At 46.3% G+C, this 17,993-nt stretch overlaps 2 protein-coding genes across 3 annotated transcripts in view; one reads left to right on the forward strand and one right to left on the reverse strand.

The window, feature by feature from the left end:
• The window catches only part of LOC140720705 (C-type lectin domain family 12 member A-like), a 353,185-nt gene that overhangs the window by 145,972 nt on the left and 189,220 nt on the right, over nucleotides 1-17,993 (reverse strand). The window lies entirely within an intron of this gene.
• LOC140720768 (NACHT, LRR and PYD domains-containing protein 3-like) overlaps nucleotides 2,303-17,993 on the forward strand; it is a 65,488-nt gene continuing 49,797 nt past the window's right edge. The window contains exons 1-6 of the mRNA XM_073035603.1: nucleotides 2,303-2,401; nucleotides 4,302-4,661; nucleotides 5,228-5,394; nucleotides 8,052-8,223; nucleotides 8,323-8,388; nucleotides 15,485-17,219. Of these exons, the coding sequence (XP_072891704.1) occupies nucleotides 2,392-2,401; nucleotides 4,302-4,661; nucleotides 5,228-5,394; nucleotides 8,052-8,223; nucleotides 8,323-8,388; nucleotides 15,485-17,219 (2,510 nt within the window). The 5' untranslated portion in view covers nucleotides 2,303-2,391. The remainder of the gene's footprint in view (nucleotides 2,402-4,301; nucleotides 4,662-5,227; nucleotides 5,395-8,051; nucleotides 8,224-8,322; nucleotides 8,389-15,484; nucleotides 17,220-17,993) is intronic.

The raw sequence follows: 17,993 nt of genomic DNA on the forward strand, positions 1-17,993 counted from the left end.
GGCACTAGTGATGCGGACCCCCAGATTCCCCGGAGTGCCGTCGGTCGAAGCCCTGTTAGTTGGCGCCCAAGAAGATCTCGAGGGGGAGACACGATTTCCGGCGGGGGTGCTGGTGAGGCCCGAAGTGCAGAGGCCAGCGGTGGTACCTGCGAGGCGGATGGCCGTGAGTGTCAGGAACACTACGGCAGGAGAAATCACCTTTAAGAGAGGGATCCCGCTGGCGCATTTGTTCCCGGTGACGGTAATGTCTAGCGCCCCTGTGACGGCTACTAAGGGGGAAGGATTGGAAAACAGAGGAAAGCTGACCGCTGAGGCCTTTAACTTTGGGGATTATCCTGTGTCACCAGAGCAGAAACGCAGGCTGGTGGAGAAGATGTTGAAGCTGGAAGATGTTTTTTCTCTTGGCGAATTTGATGTGGGTTGCTCCAAGAGCACTCGCCATATCATCCGAGTGACTGAGGACACCCCGTTCAGAGAGAGGTCACGGCGACTGGCCCCAGCAGATGTGGAAGACGTGCAGCAACACTTGTGCAAGTTGAAAGAAACTGGAATCATCACTGAGTCCCGAAGCCCCTATGCGTCCCCAATAGTAGTGGCCCGGAAGAAGATGAGAAGGGTACGCATGTGTGCGGACTCTCGGACTTTGAACAGGCGAACTGTCGCTGACCAGTATATCAAATATGGGATATTAATTGCCCAGCAATAAAATCTAAAATTTGGCAATGCCAATCCACCTTCCTTTTTTTAACTTCTGTAAATGTCTTTTACCAAACCTAGAATTTTTATTCTGCCGGATATATATGAAGAAATTTTTCAATGAACATTGTCAAAAAAAGATTTCGGAATAAAAATTGGTACCGCTTGAAATATATGTAAGAACATAGGTGAAAAAATCACCTTAATACCATTAATCCGACTTATCAATGATAAAGACAATGGTGAACATTTAGTAAACAAATATTTAATGTGATCAATTAAGGGTAAAAAATTAACCTTAAATAAATCCTTTTTTTTGTAATTTTAATCCCTAAGCATATAAAATAAACAGTAACTAATTTAAAATGCAAATTTCTGTAAATTGGAACCTGCCTATTTAGGGGGAACAATTCACTCTTCTTAAAATTCAGTTTATACCCGGAAGAATTACTAAACTGAGCCAACAATGATATAACTGCAGTAATGGATTTCTCAGGATCAAAAATGTATAAGAACAAGTTGTCTGCATATTATGATAACTTACGGATATCCATCCCGTGAGTAATGCCAAAAATGTTAGGTGATTCTCTAATAGCAATTGCCAAAGGTTCCAGCGCAATGTCAAATAATAATGGACTAAGAGGACAACCTTGCCTGGTACCCCGAAATAAGCAAAAAAAGTGAGGTGCCGGAGACAATTTTCCACAATATGGACCAGTCACACACAGAATATCTACAGAGTTCTACAAAGACCGATCATGAGTCACCATGGCATTGTGCATGGAAAGTTGTGTTCAACAATACTTTTTTAAGATTTTTGAAGATGATTGTCAATGAGTGTGGGGGAGTGGGTATTGTGCATTGGCAAGCTGCCTCATGACAGCTTGGTCTGGAAGATAACATCCCATGCGGTACAGAGACAGAGCTAGTTGGGTTCAAAAGTTGCCTTGAAGCTAGCAAGCAAAGAGTGGTGGATGAAGGTTTCTCCTCAGAGTGGAGGCGGGTAACTAGTGGTGTACCGCGAGGCTACAGGTTGGGACATTTGATATTCGTTATTTGATAGCAATGATTACAATGCAAGTGCACCAGGCTTGACCAGAAATTTCGCCGATGACAGACAATTAGTAGATGGTACTCACGGTGAATATTATCGAAGCTTATAGGGGATCTAAATGGGCAGAGGATGGGAAATAGATTCCAAAACCAACCCGAGCAGCAACGGTTTCATGCAGAGGCTGGTGATTATGTGGCGGGAACTGCCAGAGGAAGTGGATGAGGTAGACACAATCGTATAATTCCAGAAGCAATTGGGATGTGAAGATGGAAGGAAGAGGCCAGGAGGAAAACGGGCCCAACTTAGAAAATTAGGACCATCTCAGTGTACACTGTGGTCAGCATTGTCTCGATGGGCTGAAGGGTCAGTATCTGTGCTCTGTTTCTCTGTGCCTCTATCGGAAGGATGCTCTAGATATCACTGGACAGACATACAGACATGGTTTGGGAGTTGATGCGAATTGCGGCTCTGATACAGTGAATGGCTGTACTGTCACATTTGCAAAGTAATCCAACTCTCTCTGACTCACTGTCTGCTTGTTGTGTGTAATTCAGGGCATCACCAGAAGGCGGCGCTGTCCTGCACCGGGATCAGAGTGTAAACAAGACGACGACAATCAACAACCGTCAGTCAGAATCAGAATGGCTACAGGTATGTTTACCTGGATCTTTATAACTAAACTTCTGCCCTGTTGGTGCACAATAGTTCAGATGAAGAAGCTTACACAGGCGCTAACAGGGCAGAGAAAAAGTTTCATCAAGCAGTGTCATTGATCCCACTGGTAAAGTGCCTTTGTGTAATCGATCGGTCCAACAGTTCCAGCGAAGGGACCTGACACCAGTAATGGTCGAATGACTCCACTCACCAGGCAAAGCTTCACCTGAGTGAAAGGAGCCGGAGACCCTGAATCAGCAGGTTGAGAGTGAAACACGAACAGGAATGTGACAGCGGTGTTGTTTGTTACGTAAAAGTCTACAGACAGACGGACATACTTTATTGATCCCGAGGGAAATTGGATTTCGTTACAGCCGCACCAACCACGGGTAGTGTAGAAGTATAGCAATATAAAACCATAAATAATAATAATTTAATCATGCCAAGTGGAAATAAGTCCAAGACCCGCCTATTGGCTCAGGGTGTCTGACACTCCGAGGGAGGAGTTGTAAAGTTTGATGACAACAGGCAGGAATGACTTCCTATGACGCTCAGTGTTGCATCTCGGTGGAATGAGTCTCTGGCTGAATGTACTCCTGTGCCTAACCAGTACATTGTGGAGTGGATGGGAGATATTGTACAAGAGGGCATGCAACTTGGACAGCATCCTCCTTTCAAACACCACCGTCAGAGAGTCCAGTTCCACCCCTACAACATCACTGGCCTTATGAATGAGTTTGTTGATTCTGTTGGTATCTGCTATCATCAGCCTGCTGCCCAAGCACACAACAGCAAACATGATAGCACTGGCCACCACAGCCTGGTAGACATTGAATCTTTGGACACTCCCTTACTTTGTTCAAAATATAGTCTTTCTGTTCTTGCACATTTTTAAAAAATCTATTCAATATACATAAGTGGTTTACTTGTTTACTTATTTTTTTAAATTTTATTATTATTTTTCACTGCTAGATTACCTATTGCATTGAACTGCTGCTGCTAAGTTAACAAATTTCACGTCACATGCCTGTGATAATAAACCTAATTCTGATACTGTTTTACATGTGCAAGTTTACCCTTCAAGTTCCCGTGTTCCGGGGCAAACTGTCCCAGCCGAACCAGATAACAAACAACCCCATCCGGTAACGTACTTGTGAATCTCCCCGACACTCTTCCCAGCTGAATCACATCCATCCTGTAGATTGTTAGCAACTGCATCCTTAGCAAATGCAAAGCTCTCTCAGTGAGATTTTGTTTAGCTACTGGAACTGCACGCACGACTCTCCCTTTGCCAATGAATTGTATAGTTGCTACATGACAATTATTATTCAGGAGACGGGATGGGACCCAGGGGACCAGGCATCATGGGCTTCAAGGTTATGTTCAATCTGTAACCCAGGGGACTGGACGTTGTCCATCTCAAGGCAGAGGTCAGTCTTTGACCCAGGGGACAAGACAGTGTGTGACAAAGCAACCGGAGAACGTGTGATCTGGAAGATCGGACTACGAGTAATCCAGTGGCTTGTCTGTGAGTGATACAGGTGACTGGACAGTTTGTGATCCAGGGAGATTTATGTCTGTGGGAGATAATCCCAGTGATAATTCCCGGTATCTGCTGATGCCGTTCCATTAATAACCGCTGGTTATTGGTGTGTTCAGCTAATGCGTAGTCGGTGATCAGTATTACTGTGTCTATCCAGTTCTTTTTCTGGGAGTCGATGTGTCCACTCACTGGCTTACGGGGATGGTCACCTGGCAGGATGTGTGGTTCACATTCACCAGCACAGTCCCACTCCAAATCCGGTTAGCCGGAGTCCCGGCCCCATTGCAGACACCCATTGTGAATCCTTGTTCGAGCATAAATCACTCTAAACCTGCAATTCATCACTTACTGCAGGTGGGAAATTAAATCGGGTACAGAAAGTACTCAAGAGGCTTTTACCAGGCAACTCATCGAGGAAAGATGATCGAGACACGGGAAGCAAGGTTCCAAAGCAGGGTCAGATTGAGAGCAATGTCCCAATGGAATGCGGTCCGGCCGCAGAGGAGGAGGAGCAAATTCAGCCCAGAGACAGTGATGTCAGAGACACTGAAAGGGACCCTGGAACCGGCACAAGTGAGGCGACTGCCTGTCAGCCCAGAGACAGTGACGTCAGAGACACTGAGCAGGACCCTGGAACCAGCACAAGTGAGGCGACTGCCTGTCAGCTCGGAAACTCATTAAACACGGAATTGTCAAGTGCACAACAGGGAGTGGGTGAGTAAAACATGAGGGTGATGTGTTCGCAGAATGACGTGGGAAGTGGGTAAATGTGATTCCTTGCTGGAGGGTTGGTCAGAGAGGGGAAAGTGTGGGCGTGGTGCATGCGGTGTAGTGTGGCACCGGTTACCGCACTACAGGAAATGTCCTACCTGTTCTGAGGATTTCCAGGATGTGTATCGGAGGAAATGCAGCTATCCGGATAAGAGAGTATGTCCAGGATATGAGTTATGGGAAATGTATTCACCAGGATAGAGAGAGTATCTCTGGGAAGCGACAGTCCCAACATTTATTGCCCATTTTAAACTGAAATCGGTGAGTGGATGGGACGGTGGGAGAGACAGGTTTCTGGTGAATGGGTTCCTTCTGGGAACGTCTAGCACAGCGCATTGATGGGTCGGTTTTTTAAGGCCAGTGTTGGAGATTAGGGCAAAATACGTGTTTCCAGCTGAAAGCAGGTAAACACTGAGGTTCAAGACATGACTGGTTTGTTAGGGCTGGGTGAAGCAGTGGAGACAAGCGATATTTGAGTTTGTGACTACATTCTCATTTTATATTCGCAGAGCCAGAGTTTACAATCTCCGACCTCCTGGCAGAGGGGGGCGAGTATCGACTGTACCAACTGACCAAGTTCTACAGGAACAGACTCAAACATGCAATTGAAGAAAAGGTTGAAAGACTCGGTTGGATGTTGACAAAGGAGGGACATTTCAGTAGAGAAGAAAATGAGGTGAGTGTATTCAGTGTAATGCCACTGAACTGCTGGTATCAGAGGGAATAGTGATCGATATTAATCTCCTGCACGTTCTAGGAGTTCTACATGGCAATGGAGACTTTGCTCTCTGACTTGTCTTCAGTAGATCTGATTCGGCTGTTCAGGTGGGGAGCACTGGGAACTGCAGGTTCAGAGTCACCTTCTCCTCTCACACCTGCTGTATTTATCAGTGTACCGGACCTCAGTCAGACCTTTGTCTTCAGTAGATCTGGTTTCAGCTGTTCAGGTGGGGAGCACTGGGAACTGCAGGTTCAGAGTCACCTTCTCCTCTCACACCTGCTGTATTTATCAGTGTACCGGAACTCAGTAAGACCTTTGTCTTCAGTAGATCTGTTTCAGCTGTTCAGGTGGGGAGCACTGGGAACTGCAGGTTCAGAGTCACCTTCTCCTCTCACACCTGCTGTATTTATCAGTGTACCGGATCTCAGTCAGACCTTTGTCTTCAGTAGATCTGTTTCAGCTGTTCAAATGGGGAGCACTGGGAACTGCAGGTTCAGAGTCACCTTCTCCTCTCACACCTGCTGTATTTATCAGTGTACCGGACCTCAGTCAGGCCTTTGTCTTCAGTAGATCTGTTTCAGCTGTTCAGGTGGGGAGCACTGGCAACTGCAGGTTCAACGTCACCTTTTCCTCTGACACCTGCTGTATTTATCAGTGTACCGGAACTCAGTAAGACCTTTGTCTTCAGTAGATCTGTTTCAGCTGTTCAGGTGGGGAGCACTGGGAACTGCAGGTTCAGAGTCACCTTCTCCTCTCACACCTGCTGTATTTATCAGTGTACCGGATCTCAGTCAGACCTTTGTCTTCAGTAGATCTGTTTCAGCTGTTCAAATGGGGAGCACTGGGAACTGCAGGTTCAGAGTCACCTTCTCCTCTCACACCTGCTGTATTTATCAGTGTACCGGACCTCAGTCAGGCCTTTGTCTTCAGTAGATCTGTTTCAGCTGTTCAGGTGGGGAGCACTGGGAACTGCAGGTTCAACGTCACCTTTTCCTCTGACACCTGCTGTATTTATCAGTGTACCGGACCTCAGTCAGACCTTTGTCTTCAGTAGATCTGTTTCAGCTGTTCAGGTGGGGAGCACTGGGAACTGCAGGTTCAACGTCACCTTTTCCTCTGACACCTGCTGTATTTATCAGTGTACCGGACCTCAGTCAGACCTTTGTCTTCAGTAGATCTGTTTCAGCTGTTCAGGTGGGGAGCACTGGGAACTGCAGGTTCAACGTCACCTTCTCCTCTCACACCTGCTGTATTTATCAGTGTACCGGACCTCAGTCAGACCTTTGACAAGGTTCCGCACGGTAGGTTAGTTAGGAAGGTTCAATCGTTAGGTATTAATATTGAAGTTGTGAAATGGATTCAACAGTGGCTGGATGGGAGATCCCAGAGAGTATTGGTGGATAACTGTTTGTCAGGATGGAGGCCAGTGACTGGTGGTGTGCCTCAGGGATCTGTAATGGGTCCAGTGTTGTTTGTAATGTACATAAATGATCTGGATGATGGGGTGGTACATTGGATTACTAAGTATGCAGAGGACACTAAGATAGGTGGCGTTGTGGATAATGAAGTAGGTTTTCAAATCTTACAGAGAGATTTAGGCCAGTTAGAAGAGTGGGCTGAAAGATAGCAGATGGAGTTTAATGCTGATAAGTGTGAGGTGCTACATTTTGGTAGGACTAATCAAAATAGGACATACATGGTAAATGGTAGGGCATTGAGGAATGCAGTATAACAGAGTGAACTATTAATAATGGTGCATAGTTCACTGAAGGTGGAATCTCATGTGGATAGGGTGGTGAAGAAAGCTTTTGGTATGCTGTCCTTCATAAATCAGAACATTGAGTACAGGAGTTGGGAAGTAAAGATAAATTGTTCAAGGCATTGGTAAGGCCAAATTTGGAGTATTGTGTACAGTTCTGGCCACTGAAATATAGGAAAGATGTCAACAAAATATAGAGAGTACAGAGGAGATTTACTAGAATGTTAACTGGGTCTCAGCACCTAAGTACAGAGAAAGGTTGAACAAGTTAAGTCTTTATTCTTTAGAGCGTTGAACTTTGGGGGGGGGGGGAGTTGATAGAGGCATTTAAAATTATGAGGGGATAGATAGAGTTGACGTGCATAGGGTTTTTTCCATTTAGAGTAGACGAGATTCAAACAAGAGGACATGAGTTGAGAGTTGGGTGCAAAAGTTTAGGGGTAACACAAGGGGGAACTTCTTTACTCAGAGAGTGGTAACTGTGTGGAATGAGCTTACAGTAGAAGTGGCAAAGGCAGGTTCAATATTGTCATTTTAAAAACTGGATATGTATATGGACAGGAAAGGAATGGAGGGTTATGGGCTGAGTGCAGGTAGGTGGGACTAGGTGAGAGTAAGCGCTCGGCACGGACTGTGTTACTGTGCTGTAATAGTCATATTGTTGTATGACATAAGTGCAAGGGCTGCATATCTGGACTGTTGAACAGGCATTCAGTCTAAAATTAATTTTGCATCTTATCAGGACCGTCGGTCAAACTCACCTCAGCTCATTAATCCAGGATGAATATTAATCTGTGAGATTCGCCATGTCTGTCCATCTACTCCACAATAAATTAATTGTTTGCTTTTATAGAAAGTCACTGAACTGACAGAGAAGGGAAACCGGACAGAGAGTTCCAGACTCTTCCTCAGTTTGGTGATGGGCAAAGGCTCCCGGGCCCGGAGGGCGATGTGGGAATCCTTTGTGATGTGGAGGACAGAGTTACCGAAGTTGGACAGGATACTGAGGGAAATACAGGAGCTCGGTATGTTAAAACCACGCACTGAACACAAAGGCACATTGAACTGAATAGTTGTAATTATTTTAGTTCTGTTTTCATGAACTCTTTTATTGATTTAAACAGGTCCTGACCCAGAGGAATACATCAACATCGCACAAGGGTTGTCTGAGTTACCCACTGAACTGACAGGTGAGTGATGAAATCCTCAATTCACACCACATCTCAAATGTTAGACTGTGACTTGGCAGAATCTGGGAACGAAAATCCACCATCAATCATTCGCCGATCTCTGGTTTCAGGTTACAATTCAGATCATCTCTCGTTGCAGCCTGAACATGGTAAAATGTATTTTTCCAGCTGTTCCAGCTGTTGATGTATTAATCCAGTCCTTGTGTCTCTGAACCTTCCACTCCGGGTCCTAACGCTCTGAGAATCCCCACACACCCCAGACAGGCTCCTGACACACTGTATGACCCAGTCCAGGTGACCTTTCTCTCTTCAGACCTTTCAGATTCCCAAGCACCTTCTCCTTCGTAAAAGCAGCTGCACTCAATTCTGTTTCTCAAACCTCCACTTACCTCACATGCCACCTGCAACATCCTGGTGAACCTGTTCTGCATCCTCTCCAATCATTCCCAGTGTTGGACAATCAGAAGTGAACACAATACTCAGGGGTGTCAAACTAATTTTAGGTTACGGGCCGGATTGAGCAAAATGCAGCTTCATGCGGGCCGGATCAGTCGGACGCGTGCGAACGCAGCTTTCGTTGCCTCCGTTTTTTCAGCCTGCTCTCATGTGTTTCAGTCTCTGCTATAACTACAAAGTGTTTCATTTTACAAATTCCATTTCTTATGAAGAAGACTGCCGAATAAACACTAAAAACCCTGAAAACCTGGTACCTGAATAAACTCAGCATTAGCCATATCATACACCATAGGCGCTTCGATTACTGAGGCCAGCTTTAATAGTAATTAGATATTATCTTGCAGGCCAAAGATAATTCCACCGCGGGCCGGATTTGGCCCGCGGGCCTTGAGTTTGACATATATGCTCTAGATGCACCTTAAAACCATCAGACTTAGGCAGACAATTAAGCCATTCAGCTCAGTGAATTTGCTCCGCAATTCCTCTCAACCCCATTATCCTGCCTTCTGTAAATGTTGACGCTCTTCCGAATCAAGAACATATACCCATTGACTTGTCTTCCTCTGCCAACTCTGAGAATAATTTCACAGATTCACCACCCGCCAGCGAAAGCAATTTCTCACAATATGGTTCCCCGCCAGCCAGGGCAATTCACCACAGTTCCCAGGCATGTTAACCTTGTGTATGAGCCTCCCATGTGGGAACCTTGTCAAAGATTCTACCAATATCCAAGTAGACAACATCCATCTGTAACTTCATCCATCACCTTTGTCACCTCCTGGAGGAACTCAATTAAGTTAGCCAGACACAAGCCCCACCCAAAGCCTTGCTGATGAACCCTCAAACATTCTCCCTTTCATACTCCCATGCGGCAGAAAATATAAAAAGCTGAAGGTACGTACCACCAGCCTCAAGGACAGCTTTAATTCTGCATTTATGACTATTGAATGGTCACCTACTATGTTATTACTGGCTCCTAATAATAAGAGAATTTTATATATAAAATTGTAACATTATGTATCTCATAAACAATAACTACTTATTTAGATAGCCATAATACGTACAGAAAAGCGGAAAGAATACCTTTAGCGTATGAACGAATTTAAGAACAACTGATAATCAATTATGTTATTCTATATCCAACACTGAGGAAAGCAGACATCTTTCAATGTTATATTGTATCAAAAAACATTTGATTCTCTCCCTTGGTTGGCTAACAGAACTTCCAAGTATATATAAGATTCATCCAGTACTTGTGAAATTTCTACAACATCTAATAAAGCACTGGTGGACAATAATCACCCTATTAACAACCACAAATGAACAACCACCGTTATCAAAATAAATGTAGGGATTTCCCATTGTGAATCTTTAAGCCCACTATGGTTTTGTCCGGCTTTAAACCCGATCATAATTTACTGAAACGGAGAAATCTCAGGTATAAAATCAGAAAAAAAAACAAATTATACCTTGACACTGCTATACATTGATGATTCGAAATTATTTGCTCTTGCATCAGTAAAGCTAAGACAAATAATTCAAATAATGGAACTAATTTCCAAAGGTATAAACTTGAGACTAGAAAAGTACAGAACATGAAACATAAAGAAAGGTGCAATAAAGCCGGCAGAATATCAAACAGGCATCAGGATACAAGGCAGCCGATGGATGAATATGAAACATATACGTAGGATATCAATAAGCAAGGAAAATAGATCATCTTGTGATAAAGGAAAATCTGAATTTACATCAAGGATGAAGGAAATCTGCCAAACAGAGCTGAACAGTAAAAGTATAACAAAGGGAGTAAACATTCACTGGGCCCATATTGATGGATTCTTTTGGTATAGTTTCCTGGTCTGAAACGGATCTAGAAAATACGCAAAGAAAAGTAAGAACTTAAAGAACAATTTCTAGCAGACACCATGTGCACTGGAGCGCACTTTGATACGAAATAGGACGGTGTGAGTATGATGCGTCACAGATCGAAAACAAATGACACAACAGTCAGATAAAAACTCTCAGAATCAGGTTTGATATCAGGGACAGAAGTTGTGAAAACTGTTTTCAGTGCCAGCAGCACAATTGTAGAAACAGGATTGTATCAGCGTGATTTAATCAGTCTGATGGCCTGGTGGAAGAAGCTGTCCCGGAGCCTGTTGGTCCTGGCTTTTAAGCTGCGGTACCGTTTCTCTGATAGGAGGAGCTGGGACAGTGTGTGCGTGGTGAGACTTGGGTCCAGAATGATCCTCTGGTCCCTTTTTACCCTCCTGTCTCTGTAATGTCATGAATAGTGGGAAGTTCACATCTGCAGATGGGCTGGGCTGTCCGCACCACTGTCCGCAGAGTCCTGCGATCGAGGGAAGTACGGTTCCCGTACCAGGCAGTGACGCAGCCAGTCTGGATGCTCTCAGTTGCACCCCTGTAGAAAATTGTTCGCATTCGGAGGCCCAGACCAAACCTCCTCAACCATCTGAGGTGAAAGAGGTGCTGTTGTGCCTTTCTTTCACCCACAGCTGGTGTGCACAGACCACGTGAGGTCCTCAGTGATGTTTCTGCCGAGGAACTTAAAGCTGTTCACACTCTCAACCCCAGATCCATTGAGGTCAACAGGGGTTAGCCTATCTCCACTCCTCCTGATTTTGCGACATTGCAACCATCTCCTTCGTTTTTCCGACATTGAGGGAGAAGTTGTTTTCTTGACACCATTGTGTCAGGGTGTTGACTCTTCAGTTTGCGTATAAGGAGAAGGTGGGAGTGGAGGATGCTATCACGTATTTGCTGCACAAATCACTCTCTCACCTAGATGGGGTCAGTTGTGCTGTGAGGATTACATTCCTTGACTTCTCTAGTGCCTTTAACACCATCCAGCCCAAGATCTTAAGGCACAAACTAACGGAGATGGGAGTAGACTCTCACATGGTGGATTGGATAGTGGACTACTTGACAGATAGACCTCAGTATGTGCGGTTGGGAGACTGTAGGTCTGACACGGTGGTCAGCAGCACAGGAGCGCCGCAGGGAACCGTACTCTCTCCGGTCCTGTTCACCCTGTACACATCAGTCTTCCAATATAACTCGGAGTCCTGCCATGTGCAGAAGTTCGCTGATGACACGGCCATAGTGGGGTGCGTCAGGAATGGACAGGAGGAGGAGTATAGGAAACTGATACAGGACTTTGTGATATGGTGCAACTCAAACTACCTGCGTCTCAATATCACCAAGACCAAGGAGATGGTGGTGGACTTTAGGAGATCTAGGCCTCATATGGAGCCAGTGATCATTAATGGAGAATGTGTGGAGCAGGTTAAGACCTACAAGTATCTGGGAGTACAGTTAGACGAGAAGCTAGACTGGACTGCCAACACAGATGCCTTGTGCAGGAAGGCACAGAGTCGACTGTACTTCCTTAGAAGGTTGGCGTAATTCAATGTCTGTAGTGAGATGCTGAAGATGTTCTATAGGTCAGTTGTGGAGAGCGCCCTCTTCTTTGTGGTGGCGTGTTGGGGAGGAAGCATTAAGAAGAGGGACGCCTCACGTCTTAATAAGCTGGTAAGGAAGGTGGGCTCTGTCGTGGGCAAAGTACTGGAGAGTTTAACATCGGTAGCTGAGCGAAGGGCGCTGAGTAGGCTACGGTCAATTATGGAAAACTCTGAACATCCTCTACATAGCACCATCCAGAGACAGAGAAGCAGTTTCAGCGACAGGTTACTGTCGATGCAATGCTCCTCAGACAGGATGAAGAGGTCAATACTCCCCAATGCCATTAGGCTTTACAATTCAACCGCCAGGACTTAAGAACTTTTTAAAAGCTATTATTAATGCTTTTTGAGATAGTGATTTAGATGCATATCATATTTTTTACTGAGTTAAGTATTGTATGTAATTAGTTTTGCTACAACAAGTGTATGGGACATTGGAAAAAAGGTTGAATTTCCCCATGGGGATGAATAAAGTATCTATCTATCTATCTACTTCTTCCATGTAGGCTACCTCGGTATTATTTGAGATTTGGCCAATAAATGTAGTATCATCAGCAAATTTAATTAGCAGATTGGAGCTGTGGGTGGCGACACAGTCATGCGTATACAGAGAATAAAGGAGGCGGCTTAGGACACAGCCCTGAGGGGCTCCTGTGTTGAGTGGCAGAGGTGAGGGAGCCCACTCTTACCACTTGCCGGCGATCTGACAGGAACTCCACGATCACGCTGCACAAGACAGGGTGACGGCCGAGGTCACTGAGCTTCTGGTCAAGCCTGGAGGGAATGATGGTGTTGAATGCTGAACTGCAGTTCAAGAGCAGCATTCTCACATAGACATCCCTCTTCTCGGGATGTTTAAAGACAGTGTGTAGAGCAGTGAGTATTGTGTCGATCGGTTGTGTCAGTAGGAGGATTGTAGTGGGTCCAGTGTGTGTGGCAGCAAGCTGCAGATGTAGTCCATAGACAGCCTCGCAAAGCATTTGCTTATTATTGAGGTGCATGTGATAGGACGCCAGACGTTCAGACATGCTGCCTTGGTGGTTTCAGGTACAGCGACAATGGTGGATGATTTGAAGCAGGAGGGCACTCTACACTTTGAGGGGGAGAGATTAAAAAATATCTGTAAACACACCTGTCCAGTTGTCCCGCGCAAATCCCGATTAATCCCCCTGGGATGCCGTCCGGTCCCGCAGCCTTGTGACTGTCCACTCGCTGGAAACACCCGTGTACTTCAGACTCAGAGATGACCAATGTGCAGACCGCTTTGGCGGCTCTCCTCGGGGGCTCAGTGTCGGCGATGTCGAACCGAGCGTGAAAAGATTTAGCTCCTCTGGGCGAGAGGCAGCATCACTGCACTGAGCTGTGAAATCAGTGACGGTGTGTAGACCTGGCCATAAGCTGTGCGTGTTGTTGGCGGAGAGTTGTCCCCGAATCCTGTCTCTGTATTGTCAATTCACTGCCTGGATGGCTTTGCCCAGATCGGAGCTGCGTTTCCTGAGCTCCAGCTGATCACCGGCAATGTAAGCTGAAATCAGTGACGGTGTGTAGACCTGGCCATAAGCTGTGCGTGTTGTTGGCGGAGAGTTGTCCCTGAATCCTGTCTCTGTATTGTCGTTTCACTGACTGGATGGCTTTGCCCAGATCGGAGCTGCGTTTCCTGAGCTCCAGCTGATCACCGGCAACGTAAGCTGTCGGTCACGCGGCAAGTGCTGTTCACACGGAACGGCTGATCCAGAGTTGCTGGTTTGGGCAATCCTGACTGGTTTCTGGTGGCAAACATTCCCCCTCGGTGACAATAACACACATCTGGGGGACGTATTACACAGCTGTGATAATAACAGCCGGGAACTCCTGCAGTAACCTGAAAGATTTACACAGCAGCACCAGGTACTCAAGATCCGGGGAACGAAAGGATTTGAGGGCATGCACATCCCGGGGTTCCACCAAGCATTCATGACCATGAAGCAAAGCATACCCTCAGTCCTTGTCTCTTCCCTGGTGGGTGTGTGTGTGTGTGTGTGTGTGTGTGTGTGTGTGTGTGTGTGTGTGTGTGTGTGTGTGTGTGTGTGTGTGTGTGTGTGTGTGTGTGTGTGTGTGTGTGTGTGTGCGTGTGCGTGTGTGGGCAGATGGGTCTCATTGGCCGAGATTGGCTGCTCACCCAGCAACAGGAAAGCTCTGATCTCAAACATCCACGGCTCTGTAACTACCCCTCATGGGGAAGAGTTTGGGAGTCAACCCAGTGGATCTAGAGCCCCTGGGGCAGTCTTAAATAGTGTTCAACGCAGACTGGCATCTCATGAAACACCTCTGATGCCAAGCTGTGACAGTGTCTGCCGTTCCTTTGTGTACATTGGATGCAGGGAGAGAGGGAGCTTGCTGCATCGGCAAAAGCTTCCTCTCCATATCGGAGTGTCCCAGCTTGCAGGGTCAGGACATCCTCGGTCGACTCTGACAGACGGAGGCCTCATTAGACAGAGCCCCACACCCCCACAGCAAGACTGATGAGTAGCAGTTGTCAAAACTTCACAACCCTCTCCCACAGACACGACGTACATCACTGAGACAGACGCTTGTGGTTTCTTCCATTAACAGAGATTCCATCTTTCCACCAAACCTCCATCACTGTGACTGCAAACGAGCCATTTTCTTTCTTGTCGTTTCGAAGGGTTATCGATCCGCAAGTTCACTGTGATTCTCCCCCGACTTGAGTATTTCCGGCATATTCTGCTCCTGTTTTGATGCAAGAGCAGTGGACACCCGTGACACCCCAGTGTGCAGCTTTGCCAAAATGCACGTTGTCCTGCTCTCCATATTTCCTGACCAGGTCAACATTAACATCATCTGTTAATGACGCAACAATGCTTTAAATGCAGTGAAATGTTGTAACGGGAGTGCAGTCAGGATTGCAATAGGATATCGGGGAATGTTCACCTCCATCAGTAATTAGTGTCAGAATATGAGGATTAGATATTTTTCTGGAACAATCATCGCTGTTAGTTCCAGTGTCTGTGAACAGAATTTTACTTTCTGTCCTAATATCCACGGAAGCATTGAACTAATTCATGTAATTTCAAACACTGAATATTGGACTGCAGCTATAAAGACCTTTGTCAGTTGAGCTAGTTAACATTTTGACTCTGTTCTCTGTTCCCATGAAGATGTTCAACAGAAACACAAGGAGACTCTGCGGGCACAAACTGAAACACTGAGAGTGAACACGATCCTGATGAGGGAGAAGGTGAAGGTTTTCCAGCTGATTGATCGATACGCTGAGCTCACGGTCATTTCTACTGTTCGAGATCGGAGACTGGTGGAACATGAGCTGCTGGCAAGAGGCAGAGACCACGAGGATTATAGAGAGAAACATCTCCGTAGAGCGTTAGAAAAAATACAGACTGCTCAGTTATTCCACAGCAGTTTTTCCCGCAGTAAATCCAAATCTGGCAGTTCCGCAGCAGTAGCCGGCGTGCCAGGAATCGGGAAAACAACAATGGTTCAAAAGATTGTTTATGACTGGGCCGAGGGGAAAATATTCCAACAGTTCCAGTTTGTCTTCAGTTTCAAATTCCGGGATTTAAACTCTATCAACTGCAGAATAAACCTGAGGGAACTGATTCTGGATCAGTATCCTTACTTTGGGAATATCCTGAGAGAAGTCTGGAAGAACCCAGAGGGATTGCTGTTTATATTCGATGGTTTGGATGAATTCAACGACACAATTGATTTTGCTGACAGCCGGAGAAACACGGACCCTCAGGACTCATGCACAGATCCTGAATTCCGGTGCAAGGTGTCTGACATAGTGTACAGTTTAATTCAGGGCAAGCTGCTCCCAGGGTGTTCAGTGTTGGTGACCACCCGCCCCACTGTGTTACATTTCTTGGAAAAAGCGAATATCGGTGTCTGGGCTGAAATCCTGGGATTTGTTGGTGAGGAACGGAAGGAATATTTCATCAGGCATTTTGAAGATCAGACGGTGGCAGCAGCTGTTTTCAAACACGTGCAGGAGAACGAGATCCAGTACACCATGAGCTACAACCCCTCCTACTGCTGGATCCTCGCTCTGGCACTGGGCCCCTTCTTCACACAAAGAGTCAGGGACCCGCAGCGAGTTCCCAAGACCATCACTCAACTGTACTCCTACTATATTTACAACATCCTGAAAAATCACGGCCGTGAGATTGAGAGACCCCGTGATGTGTTACTCAGGGTGGGTCAGATGGCCTACAGAGGAGTTTCCGAGAAGAAGATTGTGTTTGCAGACGGAGATTTGATCAAGTTCAATCTGCAGCCTTCCCAGTTCCTGTCCGGGTTCCTGATGGAGCTTTTGGAGAGAGAGGATTCTGCCCAGAGTGTGGTGTACACATTCCCACACCTCACCATTCAAGAGTTTGTAGCTGCAGTCGCACAATTCCTGACTGTACATCCCGAGAATATCCTGAAATTCCTCACTGAAGCCCACAAGACAAAAGATGGGCGATTTGAGGTATTTCTCCGTTTTGTTGCTGGTCTCTCCAACCCAATGACAGCTCTGGGCCTGGAGGAGTTTCTGGGTCCATTTCCTCATGAAACAACCTGCCGGGTGATTGACTGGTTGAAGAACAAGGTTAAACGCCAGAGTAGAAACACGGGTGACATTGGTAGAAGGAGACTCCTGAACACATTGCACTACCTGTTTGAGTCTCAGAATCGTGTACTGGCTCAGGCCGCACTGGGATCTGTGGAAACATTGTCATTCAGTGGAACGACACTGACCCCAGTTGACTGCGCGGTCCTGTCTCATGCCATCGGACTCTGTGATACAATAAAATATCTCAACCTGGAGAAATGCAACATTCAGTGTGAAGGAATCCAGCGGCTGGGACCCGGGCTGCACAAGTGCCAGGAGTTGAGGTAACTTGATTTATCTTTCACTCAGAACTGTGACACTGTTCCATTGTGCTGTTTCAAAGTAAACGGATTTGGGTAAAACTGCAGTAAATCAGATTGAGATGAATTGTGACAAATGCCACCCCCTTCATCCTGTGCAATCACTCTCCCCCATCCCCCTTCATCCTGTGCGATCACTCTTCCCAATCCCCCTTTTTCCTGTTGGATTTCTCTTAGCCATTACCCTTCCTCTTGTCAGATTTCTCTTCCACACCCCTGTTCCTGCTGTGGGATCTCTCTTCCCTATCCACTTCCTCCTGTGGGATCTCTCTTCTGAACACCTTCCTCCTGTGGGATCTCTCTTCCCAACCCCTTCCTCCTGTGTGATCTCTCTTCCAGATCCCCCTTCCTCCTGTGGCATCTCTCTTCCCCATCCCCCTTCCTCGTATGGGATCTCACCTCCCGATCCCTTTCCTCCTGTGGTATCTCTCTTCTCCATCCCCTTCCTCCTGTCGGATCACTTTCCCCATCTCCCTTCCTCCTGTGGGATCTCTCTTCCCCATTCCCATCCTCTTGTGGGATCTCTCATCCCCATCACTTCTTCCTGAGGGATCTCTCTTCCCCATCCCCCTTCCTCCTGTGGGATCTCTCTTCCCCATCCACTTCCTCCTGTGGGATCTCTCTTCCCCATCCCCTTTCCTCGTGTGGGATCTCCTTTACCCATCCCCCTTCTTCTTGTGCGATATCTCTACCCTATCCCCTTCCTCGTGTGGAATCTCCTTTACCCATCCCCCTTCC

Source organism: Hemitrygon akajei, unplaced genomic scaffold (genome assembly GCF_048418815.1).
Source record: "Hemitrygon akajei unplaced genomic scaffold, sHemAka1.3 Scf000046, whole genome shotgun sequence".
Lineage (NCBI taxonomy): Eukaryota > Metazoa > Chordata > Chondrichthyes > Myliobatiformes > Dasyatidae > Hemitrygon > Hemitrygon akajei.